Source organism: Octopus sinensis, linkage group LG5 (genome assembly GCF_006345805.1).
Source record: "Octopus sinensis linkage group LG5, ASM634580v1, whole genome shotgun sequence".
Lineage (NCBI taxonomy): Eukaryota > Metazoa > Mollusca > Cephalopoda > Octopoda > Octopodidae > Octopus > Octopus sinensis.
In genome coordinates this window covers 22,242,226-22,266,612 of record NC_043001.1, presented here as the reverse complement: position 1 = coordinate 22,266,612, position 24,387 = coordinate 22,242,226, and the positions used below count along the sequence as shown (strand labels likewise).

At 40.1% G+C, this 24,387-nt stretch overlaps 1 protein-coding gene across 3 annotated transcripts in view; it reads right to left on the bottom strand.

The window, feature by feature from the left end:
* The window catches only part of LOC115211742 (probable methyltransferase-like protein 15 homolog), a 73,512-nt gene extending 68,018 nt beyond the window's left edge, over positions 1-5,494 (bottom strand). Inside the window, exons 1-3 of one of the 3 annotated variants that reach the window (XM_036503215.1) lie at positions 5,124-5,479; positions 2,775-2,914; positions 1,269-1,463 (exon numbers count right to left, since the gene is read on the bottom strand). In XM_036503215.1, coding sequence (XP_036359108.1) covers positions 1,269-1,463; positions 2,775-2,914; positions 5,124-5,330 — 542 coding nt within the window. In that variant the 5' untranslated portion in view covers positions 5,331-5,479. Of the gene's footprint in view, positions 1-1,268; positions 1,464-2,774; positions 2,915-5,123 lie in introns of all 3 variants that reach the window. The other 2 variants (XM_029780395.2, XM_036503216.1) reach the window with 2 other exon arrangements.
* Between the last annotated feature and the right edge of the window lie 18,893 nt (positions 5,495-24,387).

Below are 24,387 nucleotides of genomic sequence, written 5' to 3'. Positions count from 1 at the left end.
ATGCATATATCATGTATGTATATAAATATGCATGTGTTTGTGTTTACTCTTGTCTAGACATCATGTGATGGTTATAAATGAGTCTATCCTTTCTGTAACGTCCCTACACCTTGCTGCATTCTCTCTTTCCCTTCCTGATATACAGGGTGTTTAGGTTAAATTTGATGATTTTTCATAAATGAACATTTCAGGTTGTTTTGGACCATTTTCTTATTCTCAGATATGTCAAAAATTAACAATGAAGCACAATGTTAAGAAATTAATGATACAGAAATGGTAACCATTACTGCCTAAATTTGTCTTCAACAGCTTAAGTAGTATCTTCTTTTATCTTTTACTGGATTCAGTTATTAAACTGTGGCCATACTGGGGCACTATCTTCAAGACTTTAACTGAACAAATTGACCCCTGTACATATTTTTTAAGACTAGTGCTTATTCTATTAGTCTTTTTTGCCAAACCACTAAGTTACAGGACATAACACCACTAATTTATGGGACACAACAACAAGTGCTAGGGAAGATAAACACACAACACAGAGTTTTCTTCTACCAAATTCACTTACATGGCACAGGTCAGTCTGGAGCTGCAATAGAGAACACTTGCCAAGGTGCCATGCAGAGGGACTGAACTTGAAACCATGTGGTAACAAAGCAAGCTTCTTAATCGCACAGCCATGCTACTGCCTATGGAAATTAAATAAACTAATCTTAGAAAATATCCAAATCGTTGCCAGAGCGGCTAACCGGCTTCCGTGCCAGTGGCACATAAAAGGGCACCATTCAAGTATGATCGTTACCAGCGTCGCCTTACTGGCACTTGTGCCTGGGCTAGTAGGGTGCCAAGAGCACCATCCGAACGTGATCGTTGCCAGAGCAGCCAACTGGCTTCCGTGCCAGTGACACGTAAAAGGGCACCATTCAAGTGTGATCGTTACCAACGTCGCTTCACTGGCACCTGTGCCGGTGGCATGTGTAAAAAGATTCAAGCGAGGTCATTGCCAGTACCACCTGACTGGCACGTAAAAAGCACCCACTACACTCTCGGAGTGGTTGGTATTAGGAAGGGCATCCAGCTGTAGAAACTCTGTCAGATGAAGATTAGAGCCTGGTGCAGCCATCTGGTTTGCCAGTCCTCAGTCAAATTGTCCAACCCATGCTAGCATGGAAAGCAGACGTTAAACGATGATGATGATCCAAAATAGTTTCAAGAATATAAATGTTTGGAAAGAAGAAACACATCAAAATATAAGCTAAGTTAATCCAAACCTTAATTCATTCATTCTCATATCCAAATTGCCATTGAGACTGAGAGAAAAGCCTCGATTTGCAGCACTGTATTGCATAGATGAGGCTCCTGCATCAAGAAGAACACTGTGGATGGAGTTTGTTGGCACTTGGTGTTGTTGCAGCAGATGTGGCAGATCTTCGAATGTTCCTAACAAAGGGAGTATCTTACAGTGACTGGAAAGACAGAAAATGTTAGTTAATTTGGCTCAAAAGCAAATAGCAAGGCCATGTAGGGGGACATGGAGTTAAGTACAGGGTGGTGTTCATGTAAAGAGTTCAGGCCACTTGAGGTCAAGGGAGACTTTGAACAAAGCGGTCGTCGGCATCTTCACCATCTCGTCTGGCAGCTTGTTCCACGGATCCGCAACCCGGACGGAGAAAGCTCCTCTCCTCCGATTGAGATGAAATCGTCGCAGGTAGAGCTTTTCGGAATGACCCCGCAGCCGACGCTCTGAAGCAGGAGTGAAGAACAGCTCTTTCGAGAGGTTACACTTTCCGCTTATGATGTTGTGAGCGAGAAAATGTAAAGGAAATGATGTGGAACAAATAGGGTAATTAATTCTTCATTTACACTTTCTGTTTGAAAGTCATCTAAATTTAAGCTTTTCATATTATTGTTTCAAGCATCAGCTTAATAATAATAAAGTTATTTTTACTAATTTCTTCATTCTTTTTAATATTAATTAAAACAAATATATTCAACAGAAATATGATAACAAAAGGGTTAAAGGACATTATAACAATGATGATAGGTTTTTTTTGGAAGAAAAAAGTAGGGTAAGAAGAATTTATGTAGATAATTCCAGGCGTGGCTCTGTGATTAAGAAGTTTGCTTCCTAATCATGTTTTGGGTTCAGTTTCACTGTGGGTGGCACCTTGGACAAGTGTTTTCTACTACAGTTCCAGGATGATCAAAGCCTTGTGAGTTGATTTAGTAAATGAAAACTAAGAAGTCTATTGTGTGTGTGTGTGTTTGCTTACATTTGCATCTCTCCAAAAATCATTGAGCTGCAAGTTGTTATACTGTTGTTGTTCACCTTGTCAATAAATCACCTGTTGACTTTGCATTCTTATAGATGTAAAGAATAAAAGAACCCTTACTTGAAAAACAGGTGAGGATAAGCATCAGGAAGGGTTATCAGACTCCAAAACAATATCTCAAAAAATTAATGCATGGAAAAATGATCTTAAAAACAAATGAATATATATATATATATGGATTTGGTAGATGGAAACTGAAAGAAGCCTGCTGTATATATATGTGTGTGTGTGTGTCTGTTTGTCCGCCCACCATCACTTGACTACCGATGCTGGTGTGTTTACGTCCCCTAACTTAGCGGTTTGGTAAAAGCAGCTGATAGAATAAGTACTAGACTTACAAAGAATAAATCCTGGGGTCGATTTGCTTGACTAAAGGCGGTGCTCCAGCATGGCCGCAGTCAAATGACCAAAACAAATAAAAGAAAAATAAAGAAAATCTCTCACCGAAATTCGTCTGCAAAGTCCAAAGCAATTTCATGTGCCAAGGGATCGCGATCTAAAACTATCAATTGTTTCAATTGGGGTGCTGTTCGTAGAATCTCTCGACTGTGGCCTCCAGAACCAAAGGTCATGTCAAGAATCACCTAGAACAAAGTAAAAGCAAATTTAAGAATTATAGAAAAACACAAGAAAGCAAGCAGCAAGTACTGCACAATCATTGGGAAAAAGAAGAGATTTTATTAAAGGAAGAGTAAAGTATGAATTGACATGAATAGAAAAAGCAGTAACAAGATAGGACAAACATCTTCCTCCTCCTTGGTTTAAAATCTACCTTACCATGTCTGCATGGGTCAGATGGAATTTGTTGAGACAGATTTTCTATGTCTGGGTGACCTTCAAGTTGCCAAGCAAAATAATAATTCTCCATGGCTACTCTTTTACTTGTTTCAGTCATTTGACTGCGGCCATGCTGGAGCACCGCCTTTAGTCGAGCAAATCAACCCCAGGACTTATTCTTTGTAAGCCTAGTACTTATTCTATTGGTCTCTTTTGCCAAACCGCTAAGTCACAGGGACGTAAACACACCAGCATCGGTTGTCAAGCGATGTTGGGGGGGACAAACACAGACACACAAACATATACACACATACATACATATATATACATATATATGACGGGCTTCTTTCAGTTTCCGTCTACCAAATCCACTGACAAGGCTTTGGTTGGCCCGAGGCTATAGTAGAAGACACTTGCCCAAGGTGCCACACAGTGGGACTAAACCCGGAACCATGTGGTTGGTAAGCAAGCTACTTACCACACAGCCACTCCTACGCCTAGATTATGTTTCCACAGAAGACTGGAAACATACAAGCAGTGTATGTATGACACTCTTGTATGACACTCACAACTACTTTGTGATGGGAAGGACACACACACACACAACAGGCTTTTTTCAGTTTTTGGTTGGCCTTGGGTGGCCCAGGTGCCATACAGTAGGATTGAACCCAAAACTATGTGGTTGGGAAGCAAACTTCTTAACCACACAGCCATGCTTGTGTCAATACAATAATACAAATATTTGATAGCACCGATCAAATTATCTTCACATAACATTATGTGTCAATTCTGCTGACATCCTGGTAAACATTTCTTCTTGGTATGTAAACAAATACCTATGAAGTTTGATGGTTTTCTCATGTTGTGTACTACATGGTTTATGGTTTTAAATCATGGTTTATTAACCTCTATAATCAATATTGTTTGACAATTTTTATGGTAATCCAAAAGGAGTATAATTTTAATTTTGTAAAAGTCAATGCATCTGCTTACTCTTTACTTGTTTCAGTCACTTGACTGCGGCCACGCTGGAGCACCGCCTTTTAGTCGAGCAAATCGACCCCAGGACTTATTCTATCGGTCTCTCTTGCCGAACTGCTAAGTGACAGGGACGTAAACACACCAGCATCGGTTGACAAGTGATGTTGGGGGCACAAACACATGCATATGACAGGCTTCTTTCAGTTTCCGTCTACCAAATCCACTCACAAGGCTTTGATTGGCCCGAGGCTATAGTAGAAGACACTTGCCCAAGGTGCCACGCAGTGGGACTGAACCCAGAACCATGTGATTGGTAAGCAAGCTATTTACCACACAGCCACTCCTATGCCTACGTTCTTCATTGTTTTCAAAAAACTCCAACTTAATTAAATATGCATCCCAATGAGTATTGTAGCAAAATTAGATGTATTAACAGACAAATGTACGCGAGAAGGTCAGAGTTGGAACGCATTTGATCAGAGGACTACAGGATTAGAGTTGGCCAGGGGTTAAACAACGACAATTCAATGCTATAATTTTAAATCTACCGTTTCCAATATTCCAAACTTTAACTTTCCTTTAAGTTTTCACGAATGATATCAATAAAGCTCCAATAGAAAGTGTTTACAAAAAGAAAAAAAAATATTGTAGCCATATAAGAAGAAAAAGTTTGATAGAAACTCAACTAGTAGCAGACTAAAATGAGTAAATTGCAATCAAATCAGAATACTTTATTTTATGGAAAAGAAATAGCCTTTTAAAATGTGCGACTACCATCATGTTCAAATATTAGAGAGAGAGAGAGAGAGAGAGAGAGAGAGAGGGAGAGAGTATAAATAACAATTAAAGCTAACAAATTACTGAACAAAAACGACTTTTGTGGAAGTGAAAGTGGTACGTTATACTCCAAGACCGCCCTTATGTTTTCCCGTGTAATCAGTCAAAATAAGGAAAACACAAACAACGGTTGACCTTCATTTCCTTAATTTCAATTTCCGTGTGATCCTCGTAACGTAAAATGAATAAAATTCTCACCTGACCTTCTTTAGGATTCAAAATAGTCAGTATTTCGTTTAGCATCACAGGTATATGAGAACCTTTAGTGTTTTGTGGTTTCTTTACTTGACACACGTGCCCGGTGGAGCAGAAACGATAATTTGGCAACAGCTTGAAATTCAACGGTCGCTGAAGCCGTAAACAAAAGCCTATAACAAGAGTTTGATGCATTCTAAAATTATACATAATGTTGGAAATGTAACATTAAGGAGTGATATAAGCTGAAATGATATTCAAAGTCGTCGAGTTACAACAGAAGCCATAACAGCAGATTGTAAACAACTTCCGGAATTTACAAAACAGTTAAAAAGCGCGATAAGTATGGAAGTCCATTCGTATATAATTTTCTCACCCTATTACTGACAAGAGACTATGGCACTACAACCAGCCAGGAACAGTCTTCGCTACATTTGCGGTACCTGCCAGAGAGAGTGTTTGTCCAGGATAGGACTACACAGCCACAGCAGGAAATGTATCAGGACATGAAATATAAAAGCCGGACTAGACTACTTCATGCGCAACTCCATTGTCTCGTCTCCCGAGACAGAAAGGATGCCAACCATTACTGACAATGAACACTTGTGGAGTTTTCATCACGAATAATTTCTTGCGCGAGTAAAAGAGACAAATTATCGTGTTACTTAAAGAACAGGATACAGTTCTGTAAGACACGTTCATTGCTTTTACGAGACCATCTCCCATCTACCTTTATTTCTCCCAAATTTAGACCAGCTGACATCTCTTGCGTTTCGATTTTAAACACTCAAAGAGAGAGTTTTATTTTACTAATTACAGAGATAATTGCAGTAAATCGCAGTTTTTCCAACTCGCTGTATTCCATATGGGAGTTCTTACAGTATGTGTATTTAGTATGCAGCCCTACGGATAGCTCCGCGCGAAAACTAAATGGTAAGGTCAACAGCATTGATATAGTAAGGCATTTTCATTAATGTGGAGAGAGAAATGTGGACGCAAGACTGTTGGGTTTTTTTTGCTCTTTTACTTGTTTCAGTCATTTGACTGTGGCCATGCTGGAGCACCGCCTTTGGTCGAGCAAATCGACCCCAGGACTTATTCCTTGTAAGCCTAGTACTTATTCTATCGGTCTTCTTTTGCCAAACCACTAAGTTACGGGAACGTAACACACCAGCATCGGTTGTCAAGCGATGTTGGGGGGAGGGGACACAGACACACAAACGTATACACACACACACACACACACACACACACCACACACACACACATATATATATATATATATATATATATATATATATATATATATATATATATATATATATACTACGGGCTTCTTTCAGTTTCCGTCAACCAAATCCACTCACAAGGCCTTGGTCGGCCCGAGACCATAGTAGAAGTGGGACTGAACCCGGAACCATGTGGTTGGTAAGCAAGCTCCTACGAGTACGAAAAGAAATATGTTTCTTTGTGTGTTTGTACAGTGGTGAACGCAGTGATATAGCTAAAGTGTGTGCCGCCCTGGGCAGCCCTTGGGTTTGCCGGACCCCCAAGTCTAAACAGTCTTATACATCAAACCTAAATGGGCCTACTCCATAAAAGCGTCCCCCAGGCAGATCGTCACCCACACCTTGCTCTCATTACGCTACTTGGTGAGCGCGGTGGTAACATGTGGTTGACTGGGTGGGTGTGAGGGTCTGCATGAGCAGCCAGGTCCCGATGACCCCTGAAGACAACAAAGCTATACAGGAGTTGTACCACGTTATGAGAACAAAAAGCAAGTGTAGAGATTCGAACCCTAACCGCAAGATTTTCAGTTCGTGATCATTAATAAGCCGCCGCAGTTTCACGTGATTGACCTATCGGCGTGATACGGCTTCTTGGGCTAATTAAAATTCGCCTACTTTTCACCTTATAAAAATCGTTTGGCCCCTAACTCAGCCAGATGGCCTCTAACATTCGCGCAGACCAGCTCAGGCAAACCACATTGGGAACTCACAGAAGGCAGACTACTTCGGGTATCCGGACAGATCACCTCGAGCAAGAAGCAATTTCAGACAATCATGATGTTCCACAGTTAGCCTTCTACAAGACACAGCACGGATTTCTCTTCCCAGTCAGCGATAATATTTTCGGTATTTTCCTTTTTTTAAGCGAACAACGCAGTAAATAATATCCAGCAATAAATGTCGTCGTCGTCTTCTTCTTCCTCTTCTTCTTCTTCCTCTTCTTCTTCTTCTTCCTCTTCTTCTTCTTCCTCTTCTTCCTCTTCCTCTTCTTCCTCTTCTTCTTCCTCTTTTCTTCTTCTTCTTCTCCTCTTCTTCTTCTTCCTCTCTTCTTCTTCTTCTTCTTCCTTCTTCTTCTTCCTCTCTTCTTCTTCTTCTCTTCTTCTTCTCCTCTTCTTCTTCTCTTCTTCTTCCTCTTCTTCCTCTTCTTCCTCTTCTTCTTCTTCTTCTTCTTCTTCTTCTTCTTCTTCTTCTTCTCTCTTCTTCTTCCTCTCTTCTTCTTCTTTTCTTCTTCTTCTTCTTCTTCTTCTTCTTCTTCTTCTTCTTCTTGAAGTTTTTTGAAGTTGCGATTTTTGCCAATTCATTTTCAGAATCGGAATCTTCTTGGCCGAAAACGCGGGTTTCCATAAAAAAAACCCCAAATAAAGTGCGTTACGTCTCCGCCATGTGCGCCATAGCATGTTATCCAGACGATCCTTGAAGACCACAAAAGTCTTCTGGAGCTGTATCTCGTTGTGGGGTTTGACGAGAAAGTAATTAGACTGATGGTTCAAGGTAGAAAGCCTGGTTACTATACATCTGGCAGTAAGAGCTTCGTGAGTGTTTTCTACTCGGAGTAGCTGGAAAAGAAGGGTAACGAATAAAACAGAGGACGATTGCAGAGCCAGGAAGCCTCTAAAACTTCGGTTTTCAAGAGGTCATTGATCATAGCTTTGAAGGCAGCAGGGTAAATGGCGTTGTCCTGAGTGTCAAGAATCTACGAATAGGAAATCTGGAGACCCTCTCCATGTGGTAACCACTCCATTGCCTTGCGACGATGGAAAGGAAATAAAAACTGGAGAATGATGGCAAACCAGCAGAGACAGCAGGAAAAACACAGAAAGGACAGCGAGACTAGCTCTAAGATTAGAAATCCCTCCCTCTCTGGGACGTCGTGAGATATACATCATTCATCATCATCATTGTTCGACCGTGGTCGAGACAATGGAATTTACCATGCTACGCCAGACTTCACGGTCCATCATAGCATTACGGAGGTCCTGTTGCTGGATGCCTGTATCCCTGGAGATTACATCAGGGTAGGAGAGTGTGCGCCCTCTGGTATTGCGAGTAGATGGCTTCCAGAGGAGAAGAGTAGAAATTACTTCTTTTTCAGCTCTACAACAATGTCCAGCAAACTGGACTCTCCTAACTTTCACAAGAGATATACAGTTCTCCGAATTACCAACTGATGGCTCATCTGAACTACTTGTAGAAGATCAGCGGAGAGAGTGGTGCGCTGATTGAGTAGGAGATGCGGTCAAATTTTGTGGGACATTTAAATTATAGGCTGTTCGTTTGATTTTCACGAACAGGCTATGTACAAGAAAAAGTTTTTGAAGTTATTGCACTTTGGAGCATTTGAGTATCCACTATTTTTACTTTGGCGTGGGAAAACAAAACAAGTTTTGTCACTGGAGATTTTGGGATTATATATTTCATAAATATTCGTAGGAGTGGCTGTGTGGTAAGTAGCTTGCTTACGAACCACATGGTTCCGGGTTCAGTCCCACTGCGTGGCACCTTGGACAAGTGTCTTCTTCTATAGCCTGGGACTGACCAAAGCCTTGTGAGTGGATTTGGTAGACGGAAACTGAAAGAAGCCCGTCGTATATGTATATATATATATGTGTGTGCTTGTATGTGTGTGTGTGTGTGTGTATGTTTCTGTGTCTGTGTTGTCCCCCCAACATCGCTTGACAACCGATGCTGGTCTGTTTATGTCCCCGTAACTTAGCGGTTCGGCAAAAGAGACCGATAGAATAAGTACTGGGCTTACAAAGAATAAGTCCTGAGGTCGATTTGCTCAACTAAAGGCGGTGCTCCAACATGGACACAGTCAAATGACTGAAACAAGTAACAGAGTAAAAGAGTTATGTGCATAATAACATGTCTTCTTTCTCCAGCAAACACGTCTCCAGGAATTTTGAACAGGAACATAAATTTTAAAACAAATTTGATAAAAACAATAACGAGTGGCTGTGTGGTAAGTAGCTTGTTTACTAACCACATGGTTCCGGGTTCAGTCCCACTGCGTGGCACCTTGGGCAAGTGTCTTCTGCTATAGCCCTGGGCCGACCAATGCCTTGTGAGTGGATTTGGTAGACGGAAACTGAAAAGAAGCCCGTCGTATATATATATGTATATATATATATGCGTGTGTGTGTTTGTGTGTCTGTGTTTGTCCCCCTAGCATTGCTTGACAACCGATGCTGGTGTGTTTATGTTCCCGTTACTTAGCGGTTCGGCAAAAGGGACCGATAGAATAAGTACTGGGCTTACAAAGAATAAGTCCCGGGATCGAGTTGCTCAACCAAAGGCGGTGCTCCAGCATGGCCGCAGTCAAATGACTGGAACAAGTAAAAGAGTAACGCTAAAACAATTAAAGGCAGGCATGTGCAAACAATTTGATAAGCAGTAATCAGCAATGATAACGGCAACAAATGTAAATATTTTGGCAACATTGTCTGCGAAAAATATTTCAAAATATGGGTCAATGCCCAAAAAAAAAAAAAAAAACAGAAAAAAGAACGTGGGACAGATAAGTCTCAAAATCTCTCTTTGCCTCACGATGTTATCGAAGAAAGAATAATGAGAAAAGTGACATATGTCACTCGAAAAGTAGGATAGGTTTTCTGTATGGCTTCAAAAAAAGCCGAATATTGCGGTTTTCATCGAGAAAGAATCTTCCCAATTTTCAATATTGAAGATGGAGTGATGCGTTCCAGAAATCTACCGTCCCAGCTCCGAGGATGGCCGGAAGACTTGCTTCGCTCTCTGAACCAGCAGCCGATGACCGGGAGAGGACCCCCTCTCCTAGTAGTACTACCCCATTGTCTTGCGATGAAGAGTGAATGGAGGCCTGACGTGGAGTAAACAAATTGTGGTTGACAGTAAAAAGAGAAAATGAAAGAATGAAAAAATATGAACTAAAACAAAAGGCGTTCAAGACGCATGCGAAAAATGGGTACTTTGGATCTTTTCGGTTTGAACGGCAGTTTTTTAAAACAATTTCCACGTAACTAAACACTTTTAAACTTCGTATACTGGTAGAATGTGTTTATAAAACACCTTTTTCTCTTGGCTTTATTGAGAAAATTATAGTTTGTAAGATATTTGTTGTTTTTTTTTCTTCAATTTCTGCAATTTCAACCAATCAGTGACGTCTATTGAGGTGAAAACATTCTGTGCCGTATGAATATGTCCCTCGTTTAAGAAACAGATTGGGTTTATTTACATTTGTGAAGAAAAAAAGATACCCTTCCCCCCACCCCTAACCCTAACCCTAACCCTAAAACAGTTTGAAATGCAATAGATCGATACTAGGGTCATAATTACGGGTGACAATTTCATGACACCGCTAGAAAAACTGCTGTTCAAACCGAAAAGATCCGGTACTTTTAATTAAATTTTGAAATTTTCAGCTCATATCTCTCAGGTGTGTAGATTACGATTATATCAGAATCTGAAGGTTGGGTGGAGGAATGGTGAGCACGCACACATATTTTCACAACTCCACTTTCAAAATTTGGGCTGTGCACAATGGCTGCCGACGGACGCAAATATTTTAAAAACTCTTCGTAAGGATACAATGCGAGAATTTCATCAAAAAGAATTTGAGCATCTCTCACATTTATTTCTGTTCTTTGCAAGGCGACTGTTACTGAGCGTAACTTTCGTAAATTGTCTTTTAGAGTCTGCAGATCATTATGACCGCGTGGAGTCAACAGATAATCAACCAGCTTTGGATCACCTTGAAAAGATCAACCAGCTTTGGATCACCTTGAAAAACGGCTTGAGTCGGATGTATCTCTCAATCATATCATAAGTACTGGACCAACGGGTTTTACTTCTTTGTTCAGGTTGCAAAGGCGTGTCTTCCCTAAGTTTACCCTCATGTTTTAATGATTTTTTTGCTTGCCCATCAACATATTGATTTTATCAAGCAGAACTTCCTGCTTGTCAAGATAAACAGAAACACTCAGATTGAATTTATGAGAGGCACATCCAATCAATTGTATTCTATATAAATTCGCTATAGATTTGTTCACTTCAGTATTATCTCCGGTATTAGCTACAACATTTCTTTAAATTTATTTTTTATAGACATTTAACACATCTATATATATAAAACTGTAGTTGTGTGAGTGTCTGTCCCATTCGATTTAGATTCCTAACTACTCCCACATTTTGCGGTGCAGTTTAACTAAAACCCGGTATCTTATAGTCGTGATTCATATCGAGCCCTTCTGGGTATTAGCGCGCGTCTACGATTTTAAAAATAATTTACCATCATTTTTTTCCATTTTCATGCATATTTTTTTAAAGGGAAGTAACTCTCTAAAAATGTCTACGATGAGTCAACGATTTAAAAAAAAATTTACCATCATATTTTTTCCATTTTTAATGCATCTTTTTGCTATTTTTTGGCTATAACTCTCTAAAATGCTGTATAGTTATTTCCCTTACAAACCCGAGCAACGCCGGGCGATACTGCTAGTACTCTATAAATTCAATATAATTAGAAGTAGTGAATGATGTTTCACTTACCATTGGCGAAAATACCAGCAAAACAGTACAATAGTCATTTTGATAATTGCACAAATCAGATGCAAAACGTGCAATGAAATGCGTCGAACACTTAGTCCAACCGTCGATTAACAACGAAAATTCATCAGATATTTTATTTCTCCACTTCTTGAGTAAGCTTCTCTATATATTTCTTTAAGGTCACATTTGTCATACTTCCCAAGTTTGTGTACTTACGAGTCAGTGAGTCTTCAGAAAAGGAAAATGGTTTTAAACCAACGCATACCTACTAAATCCAACCATAAACATTTAAGGCCGTGCGACTGATCAACCTACTTCTTGATGAAAGAAAACTCGATGAAGATGGTTGTCCAGTTGCTTGCGTAGTAGAATACTCTGGATGCTGGGGTTTTATGCGATTCATAAAATTTGTCCTTCGAGTCCCTTTTCTCTGAGTCAACTTTTCCCCACACTTGCATTTCCATATGTGTTCACTGTCTGTTTAGTTAAAATATTTTCTGATGATTTGCTCGTTTTCACGCGGCATGGGTTAGTTTAAAATAAAAGATATTTCGCCACAGTTTTAAATAGAATATATTTCGCCTCTCCATTGATGAAAGTCTGATTCAGCCAATATGTTTGAGCGTAATTCAAGATACAACCGCATTGCAGGCGGAGTTAGGACTTAATGACTTGAAGACAGAATGTGTGAACCAAGAATCACAGTGATTATTTGACAACATACACAATAGCCAATTCCCAAACACGACAGAATGTGTGAATCATTCACGGCAGTCCTAACCAAGCGTGAACATTTGACTGTGGTTATTTGACAACTTACACAATAGCCAATTCTCAAGCATGATAGAATGTGTATCATTCTCCGAATCAAGCATCAACACTTGACAACTATCAGAAAACCGCTTGGAGGGCGGTCTTTCTCCTAGTAATCGTAATAATGATTTCTTTTTTAACCACAAGGATTTACATTAAGAAAAACCATGCCAGAATGAAGGACAACTCATAATAACGAGACTCCATGATATTCATAGACAACAAGCCTATCAAACATACACTCACATCATCAGCTGTCTAATATCACTCAGCCTTCACCACATCTATCTATCTATCTATCTATCTATCTATCTATCTATCTATCTATCTATCTATCTATCTATCTATCTGTCTGTCTGTCTGTCTGTCTGTCTGTCTATCTATCTATCTATCTATATGTCTGTCTGTCTGTCTGTCTGTCTGTCTGTCTGTCTGTCTGTCTGTCTGTCTGTCTAACAACACGAACACAATCATCGTCAATACCAATACAACCACTGCCACCTCACTAGCTCCTAAATGATAAACAGCCGCAGTAACAATACTATGAACAAGATAAGCAATTCCATTTAAAAGGTGGCAAGAGATAATATGGTTGTTTAGCGCATTTTAAAAGTTGAATGACGACGCGTCTTTGCTGTTAGTTCAATGAAGATTTACCCTCTCTTTTTACTCTTTTATTTGTTAAAGTTATTTGACTGTGGCCATGCTGGAGCACTGCCTTTAGTCGAGCAAATCGACCCCAGAACTTATTCTTTGTAAGCCTAGTACTTATTCTCTCGTTCTCTTTTGCCGAACCGCTAAGTTACGGGGACGTAAACACACCAGCATCGGTTGTCAAGCGATGTTGGGGGACAAACACAGACACACAAACACAGACACACACACACACACACACACACACACACACACACATTTACATATATACGACGGGCTTCTTTCAGTTTTCGTCTATCAAATCCACTCACAAGACTTTGGTCGGCCAGAGGCTATAATAGAAGACACTTGCCCAAGGTGCCACGCAGTGGGACTGAACCCGGAACCATGTGGTTGGTAAGCAAGCTACTTACCACACAGCCACTCCTGCGCCCTGTTAAAGTTTCTTCGGTAGTTTCTTTAAGAATCTCGTTTGTACTCTCTCAAGGGACGGAGAGTTTCCAACAGCCTGCTAATATTTAACCAGGTTACTTTTGTTTTTTTCCTTTCTCTCCTTTCCTTCTCTATTCTCCTCGTTGGTTTTTCATTTTCGCCGTTTTCCCATTTCTTCATCGTCACAAGACGACTAGTTGGAGCAGCTGCTCAGTTTGAGATCAGCCCTATCCTGGAGCAGGAGATCATTCAGTTTCTCAGAACTCTATTTATAAACAATATTTACAAAAAATACTTTTAAAATATGTTCGGCAAATCCGAGGCTCAGGAGTGGCTGTGTGGTAAGTAGTTTGCTTACCAACCACATAGTTCCGGGTTCATTCCCACTGCGCAAGTGTCTTCTACTATAGCCTCGGGCCGACCAAAGCCTTGTGAGTGGATTTGGTAGACGGAAACTGAAAGAGGCCTGTCGTATATATGTATATATATGCGTGTGTGCGTGTATGTTTGTGTATGTGTGTGTGTGTGTGTGTGTGTGTGTGTGTGCTTGTGTGTCTGTGTTTGTCCCCCCAACATCGCTTGACAACCGATGCCGGTGTGTTTACGTCTCCGTAACTTAGCGATAGAATAAGTACCAGGCTTCCAAAGAATAAGTCCTGGGGGTAGATTTGCTCGACTAAAAAGCGGTGCTCCGGCATGGACGCAGTCAAATGACTGAAACGAGTAAAAGAGTAAATCCATTTTTCTCACCCCACGGCAATGAGGTGGACGCTCAAATGTTTCAAATTCCTGGCACTTTATTTTATCGAACCAGGAATGAAAGTTAAAAATTGATCTCAATGGGATATGAACTCAGAACGTAATGACCCGGAAATATTGGAACAAGTTTAGCAGTGGAAAGAAGTGGACTTAAATCGATACCACCTACCACAGTACTTCACTGGTACTTCATTTGATCGACCCCGGAGGGACGAAAGGCAAAGCTGACCTCCGGATTTAAACTCAATGTAAAAAGCCAAAATAGTTTCATTTTCACATATATGACTGATTGGGGACATTCCAAGTATAAAATACAAACCGGTAACAAATTTAGATTGTGTATGAAAAAAACTGACATGAAAAATAAAAAGAAACATACTATGAAATGGAAGGGACAATCATCAACAAACCAGCACCGGTTGTTGACGATTGCCCTGGTGAAATTCCGCTTAAATTCTCTGTAAGTTTTCCGTACAGTGATTGTCACCTAAAAACCAATAATAGAGCTTCAAATATTTCCGATCACCTCCACTGCCATGGATAAGAGGCGTCTCTCAGTTACAGATTTCAACTAATTTCCCCTCAATCAGGCCAAGCTTGTCACCTCATGTAACTTCTGCAAATTTACTGAGGGGACAGCGAAAGGAAACCCGCACCATTCCAGTCACAAATGCCAACCTCTGTACAAACCCTTTGAGCTATCAATGATGTCCTCCAGAGGCTGTGAGCTGACAGAAAAGGCGGCGAGCTGGCAGAAACGTTAGCACGCCGGGCAAAATGCTTAGCAGTATTTCGTCTGCCGCTACGTTTTGAGTTCAAATTCCGCCGAGGTCGACTTTGCCTTTCATCCTTTCGGGGTCGATAAATTAAGTACCAGTTACGCACTGGGGTCGATGTAATCGACTTAATCCGCTTGTCTGTCCTTGTTTGTCCTTTCTTTGTTTAGCCCCTTGTGGGTAGTAAAGAAATAGGTATTTCGTCTGCAGTTACGTTCTGAGTTCAAATTCCGCCGAGGTCGATTTTTGCCTTTCATCCTTTCGGGGTTGATAAATTAAGTACCAGTTGCGTAGTGAGGTCGATCTAATCGACTGGCCCCCATCCCTCAAAATTTCGGGCTGTGTACCTAGGGTAGAAAAGAATGATGTCCTTCTTTAGGCAGCGTCTCTGTTCTCTGATACAAACAATTAGGAATACACCCAGTCTACAGCTGTCACGATTGACCCAAGACAGTATCGAACAAGTCTGGTATGTAAACATAAAATATTCATATTGCAGACCATCTAAGCTCAACGATTTGTTTCTCGCACCACCGCATATAGCTGTCCTTAGCTTAGTTGTAATCGTATTATTATTTTTTTGCGGCACTTTAGCTCGATGTAGTCTTTGATTTCAACGTTCGCAATACGTCAGTTCCTCCAAACTGTCAGGCAAAAGTATCGATGGAAAACTACTCACATTTGCTTTGAATCGAATAGCATTGTGGTCCGTCCATCAACGACACCATTTCCCGAGGTGTGTGTGTGTATGTGTGAGAGGAGAGAGAGAGAGAGAGAGAGAGAGAGAGAGAGAGAGAGAGAGAGAGAGAGACAGACAGACAGAGAGAGACAGAGACAGAGAGAGAAAGTTCGCTTGCGTGTGTTTGAGTGTATGAGAGAGAAATAGCATGTGTGCGTGCATGCGTGTGTGAGAGTGCCTACATGCGTGTAGGATCGGATTCAGGCCAAATGACAAATCCCTTCGACCTTTCCATTGTCCATCTGACAAGATATTAAAGTGCAGATTATAGAATATTTGATTAAAAAGTTTTCTTACAGGCCTAAGGATAGAGCCCAAAACTGCGTATACCAAATGTAACTGTTTTTATTTATATATTTATTTAATACTAAATATTAAGTGAGCAATATAATCAAATAATTTACTAGAACAGGGAGAAAATGAAAATTTGTAACCCTATGTTTTTCCAGTTGTTATAACTGTTATAACTTACCATTTGCATTCTAACCGAAGACTCGGGTGGGATCTTTTCGCTTTGACCGGCAGTTTTTTAAAATAATTTCCATGTAACTAAAAAAATTGAAACTTCGTATACTGGTAGAATGTGTTTATAAAACATCTTTTTCTCTTGGCTTTCTTGAGAAAATTCTGTAGTTTGTAAGATATTTGTAAGATATTTTCTTCAATTTCTGCAATTTCAACCAATCAATGACGTCTATTGAGGTGAAAACATTCTGTGCCGTATGAAAATGTCTCTCGTTTAAGAAACAGATTGGGTTTATTTACATTTCTGAAGAGAAAAAGATACCCTTCTCCCCACCCTAAACCATAACCCTAACCCTAAAACAGATTGAAATACAATAGATCGATACTAGGGTCATAATTATGGGTGACAATTTCATATGACACTGCTAGAAATTATTTTTAAAAACTGCCGGTCAAAGCGAAAAAGTCCCTCGGGTGCCATATATGTAATAGCACTAACCGTCTAAAGGTCTTTTGCTCGCAGGAAAAAAGAAACAAACAAAACAAGGGGGGAGTAACTCACCTTGCTGCCAACTCTACAATTACAATTCTATTTGCAATCATAGAAAATCTGGCGCCGGAAATAATTCTATTGTGCCACTCTTTCCTGTGATGCTCTTAAGCATGCGCTTCAGGCCTGTATGCATGTAGTCGAGACTGCAGCTATTCTTGCTCTTGTTTTTGTTGTTACTGTGATTGTTGTGGTTATTGTTGCTGTTATGGTTGTTTTGTTTTTGTTACGTGCTTAATGTTCTTATTGCTCTTGTAATTGTTGTTGTGGTAGATGACTGTTTAGCAAGTTTCTTCGAATCATCCTTCTCCTGAAAGCCGTGTTTCACTCAGGGTTGCGATGTTCACATTGAGCCTAGCCAGTTCTTTTGAGACTAGAGCTGTGCATCTTTCTGGTCTGTCGGCGCTGTCAATGAGGACAAGAGTTCTAACATTCCATGTTCCAAAGATCATATTAGATGTTTTAAGTTTCTTGTTTCGACCGCATGATAGGTAGCCTCCCAGGTGTGGTTTCTCAGCCGAGCAGTGATAGCAACTTTCGATGTTTAGCCCACCTTTTCTAGGACCTTCTTCGATTGAGGTGGACAACGATACTCCTATAAAAGAATGAAGAAACTGGTTCTGGCTATACATTCTTTTGGAAAGGCAAAGATGAAGGGGAAAGAAGAATCCAAGGAGTCAATTTTGTTATTAAAACCTACATCGTACGAGACCCTCACTTAACACCAGTAGCCATCAACGAACGACTAATGACCCTCCAGTTACCACTTCTAAATGAGAATTACATGACCCTCACCTTTGCTTATGCTCCAACTCTTGATGGTGATGAAGAAACAAAGAACCAATTTTACCAACAACTAACATCATTGTCAAAACCCTGACATTGTTGCCCTTGAAGTCGAAATAAGGAGGACTTTTCAATCTTAGAAAACTTGGATCTAAACATCTAACGCAAGCAACACATCTCAGAACTTCAATATCCTGATGACAGTGCTGATCTCTCTTATTCAAAAGAAGAACTCCAACTTTTCTATGACCTACCATCACTTTGGCCTTACAGTAAACATCAAGAAAACTAAGGTCCTTGCACAACCAGCCCCAAATACATCTTACCAGATTTTAATGTTACCATCTCGAATACACCTCTCGAAAAAGTTAAGCTTTTTCTATAGCTAGGCAGAAGATACGTTGAAGGTTTTGGAACAATCGCTTAAATTGTTTAAACGATTATTTTATAGGCAGTCGACTCCAGTGGGATTTTAGCTCAGTCATGAAGGGATGTAACCGAATACCCCAAGGTATCCAGTTTGATAGATAAACTCTTTGCACACCTCTCTCTCTCTCTCTCTGCTTCAACTTTTCACATTTTGAGGATGGGATAACCAGCCTAGGCCGCCTATATCTAGGCAAACTTTTATCAAACAAGTGCACCCCAGAAAAGGATGTGGAACGCAGAATTGGAGCTGCACACGGAACATTTGGAAAGTTAATCAAACGCGTCTTCAACAACAAATATCTTAACAGCGAAAATTATTATTTATAATGCTGTTATCATTTCAACCATACTATATGGCTGCGAAACCTGGACTCTATATCGTCGCGACATCCAAAACTTAGAACGCTTTCACCAACAAAAACCTTCGCTCAAACTTGAGCATCAAAAGGGAACACTATATGACCAACAATAAAGTCCTGGAAAGAGCCAACAGTCAAAGTATCGAAACACTGATCATGAAACACTATCTTCGATCGTCAGGACATGTAGCAAGAATGGAAGAGTCAAGGTTCCCATGCCAAATCTTATTTAGTGAACTCACTTCAGGAAAAAGAGCATGGAGTTGCCCTCTTCGAAGATATAAGGAACAACTCAAAGCAACACTGAAAGCAGCCACTGGAACTGAGCTTAAGTCGTTTGAAACACATGCTCGAGACCGTATCAAGTGGCGGTGTTCCATCACCATCAGAACCAAAAACTTCGAAGCCACCAGAAGAGAAGAGGAAGAAATCAAGCGACAGGGAAGAAAGGATCGACAAAATCAACCTCATCCTCGACCAACATTGCCATGCAGTCAATGCCATCGACTCTTCTATGCAAGAATTGAGCTACAGAATCATCAACATTATCACTGTAAAGGAAGCGTTCAGCAAAAAAGAAAATAGATACTCGGTTACAAGATAAAGCCGACGACGAGATGACTGACTTGCAAGCTCTTTGCACCCTTCTCTCTCTCTCTGCTTCAACTTTTCACATTTTGAGGATGGGATAACCAACCTAGGGCCGCCACGGCCTCCCTTCGTCACTTGGCGGGAAATCAGGGGACGACTGTGACACACCTCTATGTGTGAGTTCGTATCAGTACCGATGCGGAGGGTCTTTCTCGCAAATTTTTTCTTTTTTTTTCATCTTTTCTGGTCGGTGTTAGTAGTAGATCATCTGGATTTGTTCATGTCGTTCATAGAGCTGTGCTCATTGTTGTTGTTGTTACAACTATCGTTAGTAGGATTGTGATGTTGACAGTTACACCTTCCCTGTTTTGATTTTCCTGCGGACAGAAAACCTTTACATGCTGGTACTACAACAAATGTTGATTTTTTTATTACCTACAAGGAGCCAACAAAGAGGGGACAATACAATCTGATTTTGGGGTCAGATGAGCGAATGATTATACAAAAAATGACATTAAAAATTTTACAAAAATAAGAAAATATAATAAAATCGAATGGTAGGACAGACCAGAAGACATTACGGATGGAGTGGAGGGGTGGGTTTAATTCGGACCCCACGAGCCCCGCCTCGCCACTGATACCTGAGTTACATCCTGTGTCGCATTCATGCGGTTCCATCCACACGCAACATCCGTGCTACATTCTTCCATCGATTTTCAAACATTTTCACAGTCAGGCATTTTCTCTCTAGCCCTATTTTCCTTTTAAGGTGAAAGGTGAAGTAATTCACCAATTCAGGACCAGAGATGAAATTCGCATAGTTTTGTGTAGCTCGGCTAACCTATCTGGTCAAAAGTTTTCACCTGGAGTGAAGCAGTGTTTTCTAGCATAGACACAAAGCCAACGATTTGGACAGGGGAGTTAGTCGATTACATCACCCCCAGTACTCGACTGATACTTTATTTTATTGACTTCGAGAGGCAAAGTTGCTCTGAGCGGGATCTGAACTCAGAATGTAAAGATCCAGAATAAATACTGTAAAACATTTTGTTTGACACGCAAACGATTTTTCCGATTCGCTGTTCTTAATAATTTCTTACACAGGCACAAGGTCAGAAATTTAGGTAAGAGAAGCAGTCAATTATATCAACCTTAGTACTTGACTAATATCTATTTCATCCATCCCGGAAAGCTGGAAGGCAAAGTCAGCCCAGGCGGGATGTGAATTCCATATAAAAAGAACTATAACTAAACACCGCATGTAATTTTGTCGGTGGCTTTATCGATTCTAATATAGATACCAGAAGATACGTTGAAGGTTTTGGAACAATCGCTTAAATTGTTTAAACGATTATTTTATAGACGCCGGAAAGATAAAAGGCAGTCGACTCCAGTGGGATTTTAGCTCAGTCATGAAGGGATGTAACCGAATACCCCAAGGTATCCAGTTTGATAGATAAACTCGGAAATCGTTTCAAATAACGGCAATTAGAAACAATTTCAACAGTATCAACATTTCAATGGCGCCTTTGGGAACGAGACAGAGCAGTCAGTAAGCGTAAAGATGCTAATGGTCATAAAGATAATGCATAAACGTTGGCAAAAAGATTTAAAAGAATATACTGAAATTTCAAGTAACAAATCTACGACAAAGATTGTTGTGTCCTCTTCTCAAAAATAAGTTTAAACTGGGTCTATCTGTCTCTCTCTCCCCTTTTTTTTTATTATCAATTTGATCAATACTCAAGGTACTGCCTAGTTTCTGTGAGGCAAATTTTCTCAAGATTGGGTTGACGCTTTACCTGTGGCTGACATCAATGACTCATGCGATCCAGATGAATTACACGTCTCCGTCGATTTCAAAGTCGGAGCTCGTGTGTAAATGAAAAGGTGATGTGGCAAACCCTATGAGTTTAGAGGCCTTCATGGATTGCCTTGTCGATTAAACATGGATTGCTTTGGTCACCACAACCAAAGAAACCTAATCATTAACTGAGTTCTAGGTAGAATAAATATTTCAGGATATTCTGGAGCCAGTGAGATTTCTAGGGATGTGGGTTATGAGACACAATGGACTTATTCTTTTCTTACTTAAGGGTCAGATGACTCATATCAGACGTCATTGTTAACGACTCTTTGTTCCATCCTGTGTCCTCAATGCTGTGACAGCGATGGGAGTTACTGCAGCCGTAGCTGAACAGAAGACCCTAAAATGCTGTAATTCTGTCGGAATTTAACTTTTTCTAATCTGTGGCTTTTGAGACTTTTAGGGGAAGTTGGACAACTGATTTGGAAGTTTTTGAGTTCGTTAGTGTATCCTGCCACGGGGAGGGTGCTTGGCTGTTCCAAGTACCTCAGCCTCGCAATTACATGCGGTAATACTGCAAAGTGTTTAAGGTTACCTCAAAACATTTTAGGGAGTGACAGAAATGTCACCGAACGCGATGTAAGATTGAAGGAGCGTGTATGCCTCTTCAGTTTATTTATTAATAATTTTCTCTCTTTTTTTTTACTCCCACATTCTTTAATTTTTTTTTCTTTTGGAAATCGTAATTTTTTTAAACTCCTACTAACAAGAAATAAATCAACATTTGGATCTTTTCGGTTTGACCGGCAGTTTTTAAAAATAATTTCCACGTAACTAAAAATTTTAAAACTTCGTATACTGGTAGAATGTGTTTATAAAACATCTTTTTCTCTTGGCTTTATTGAGAAGATTCTATAGTTTGTAAGATATTTGTTGTTTTTTTTCTTCAATTTCCGCAATTTCAACCAATCAATGACGTCTATTGAGGTGAAAACATTCTGCGCCGTATGAATATGTCCCTCGTTTAAGAAACAGATTGGGTTTATCTACATTTCTGAAGAAAAAAAGATATCCTTCCCCTCACCCCTAACCCTAACTAACCCAAACCCTAAAACAGATTGAAATGCAATAGATCGATACTAGGGTCATAATTATGGGTTACAATTTCATATGACACCGCTAGAAAAAACTGTCGTTCAAACCGAAAAGATCCCAACATTTGGCTCCTTCAGACGTTGTCGTAGGACCGATATACATCTCCACTCAATTTTGATACATTTTCACATAAACAAGCAGATTATTGGAAGGCAGGACCAGTTCAGATTTATCGAGCAGCAAGAGTCGTACATGTTACAGAACCTTGCTACATGTTATCTCTCTATATATAAACGGCAGTTTGTCTGTCTGTGTGTTTGTGTGTCTGTCAGGTTGTACCCTCATCCTGACCACGGCTTTTAACCGATTCTGATGAAACTTGACACACACATAGCCCAATGTCATAATTCAAAACTAACGCAGTGAAAATTTTGAAAAGTTCCCCCATTTTTGAAAAAAATCGATAAATTCGACATGGGGTCGAGAATCTAAGCTTTTTATATGCAACACATTTTCTGTCGGGAGACAGCTAGGAACATCGTATACATAGAAGTGTTCGAGTGAAGAGAAGACGTTGCAACCTACACATGCGCCTTCGTTCCCTAGAGGGAAAGAACTAGATTGGGATTAGTCGTTGCCTACTAGGGGCTCTTACATACCCGGGCAACGCTGGGCTATGCTGCTAGTAGAACATAAATGCTATCCCGCTTTCCACTTTTATGAACGACCAGATGTTTAGGATTGATCCAGAATCTGGAAAATATCCGAGATCCAATACACTTTAAATCCAACAAATTACAATAATCAAATTAAATAACCTTTTCATTTTTTTTTTGTCGGATGCTAAGTAAATAGATTCGTCGTTCTATCAAAACAAAAATGATGCATCATATTCGTCATAAAAGACGGCAAGCTAGTAGAATCGTTATGTCGGAAAGTTTGCTTCGTAATATTTCTTCCGGTTCTTTACGTTATGATTTCAAATTCCGCCGAGGTTGACTTTGCCTTTTTTCCTTTCGAGGTCAATAAAATAAATACTAGTTGAGCTCTAGGATCAGTGAAATCGACTTATTTCCCTCTTACGATTGCTGTCTTCATGCCAAAATTTGAAACCGTTATATTTGTCATAGAACAGCTGAGCTTAATTATTATTTTTCTCATGAATAAGATTGGCTAAATTAATCAGATTATTAATGCATTATAGACCAGGCCTGTGAATGAATCAAATTATTACTAATACATCAGGTCCAGACCGGATGTGAAATGCAGGTCTAATTTTATTTGGTTATAGGACTGAGGCTAGACGTAAAATGCAGGCCTCGTTTTAAACTGCCCATTAAGTATTTTAGTAATAAATGCCAAAAACATATTGATGTAAGGGCAGTGCCAGTTTAAGGCATGAGCACACCGGACAGTTTCCCAGGGGCTTCACGGGTCCAGAATCCCAATTCTGATCTATGTATGGGGTGGTTTGCTGTCAAATAAATTTGCCCATGGGGTTTATAATGCAGACGGCCCTTTGTATGGGTCACTAGTATATTAGATATACATGTAGTGAACAAGAAATATTTACCAGTAACAGAATAGTATATAAGAACTAGAGCGATTTAGAAAATAGGAAATTATTTGCCAAAGGGTTCCCTTTGCGTTTATCATAGAGGAGTAAACCGCTTTTAATAACGTTGGTTCATGCCAACTTGATCTCTTCTCTGGTCTGTTGTAGATACCTATTTCTTTACTACCCACAAGGGGCTAAACACAGAGAAGACAAACAAGGACAGACAAACGGATTAAGTCGATTATATCGACCCCAATGCGTAACTGGTACTTATTTAATCGACCCCGAAAGGATGAAATGCAAAGTCGACCTTGGCGGAATTTGAACTCAGAACGTAGCGACAGACGAAACACCGCTAAGCATTTCGCCCGGCATGCTAACGTTTCTGCCAGCTCGCCGCCTGTTGAAGATCCCGTTAGGTTAACCATCTTCCAGTGGCATAGCTAAAGAGTGTGTCGCTCGATGCTGTTTTTGAGTTTGCTGCCATTACACGGGCAACATGGCCAATGCAAGCTTATACAGCAGACTCAAAAGTCTGCTATTGCCAGCTGTTGCCAGCTTTATTAATTCAAATAAGGATTTTAAAAAGGGAGTAAACAGTTTATTGTTTGCAATTTCTCCTTTAATCTTATGAAGTTA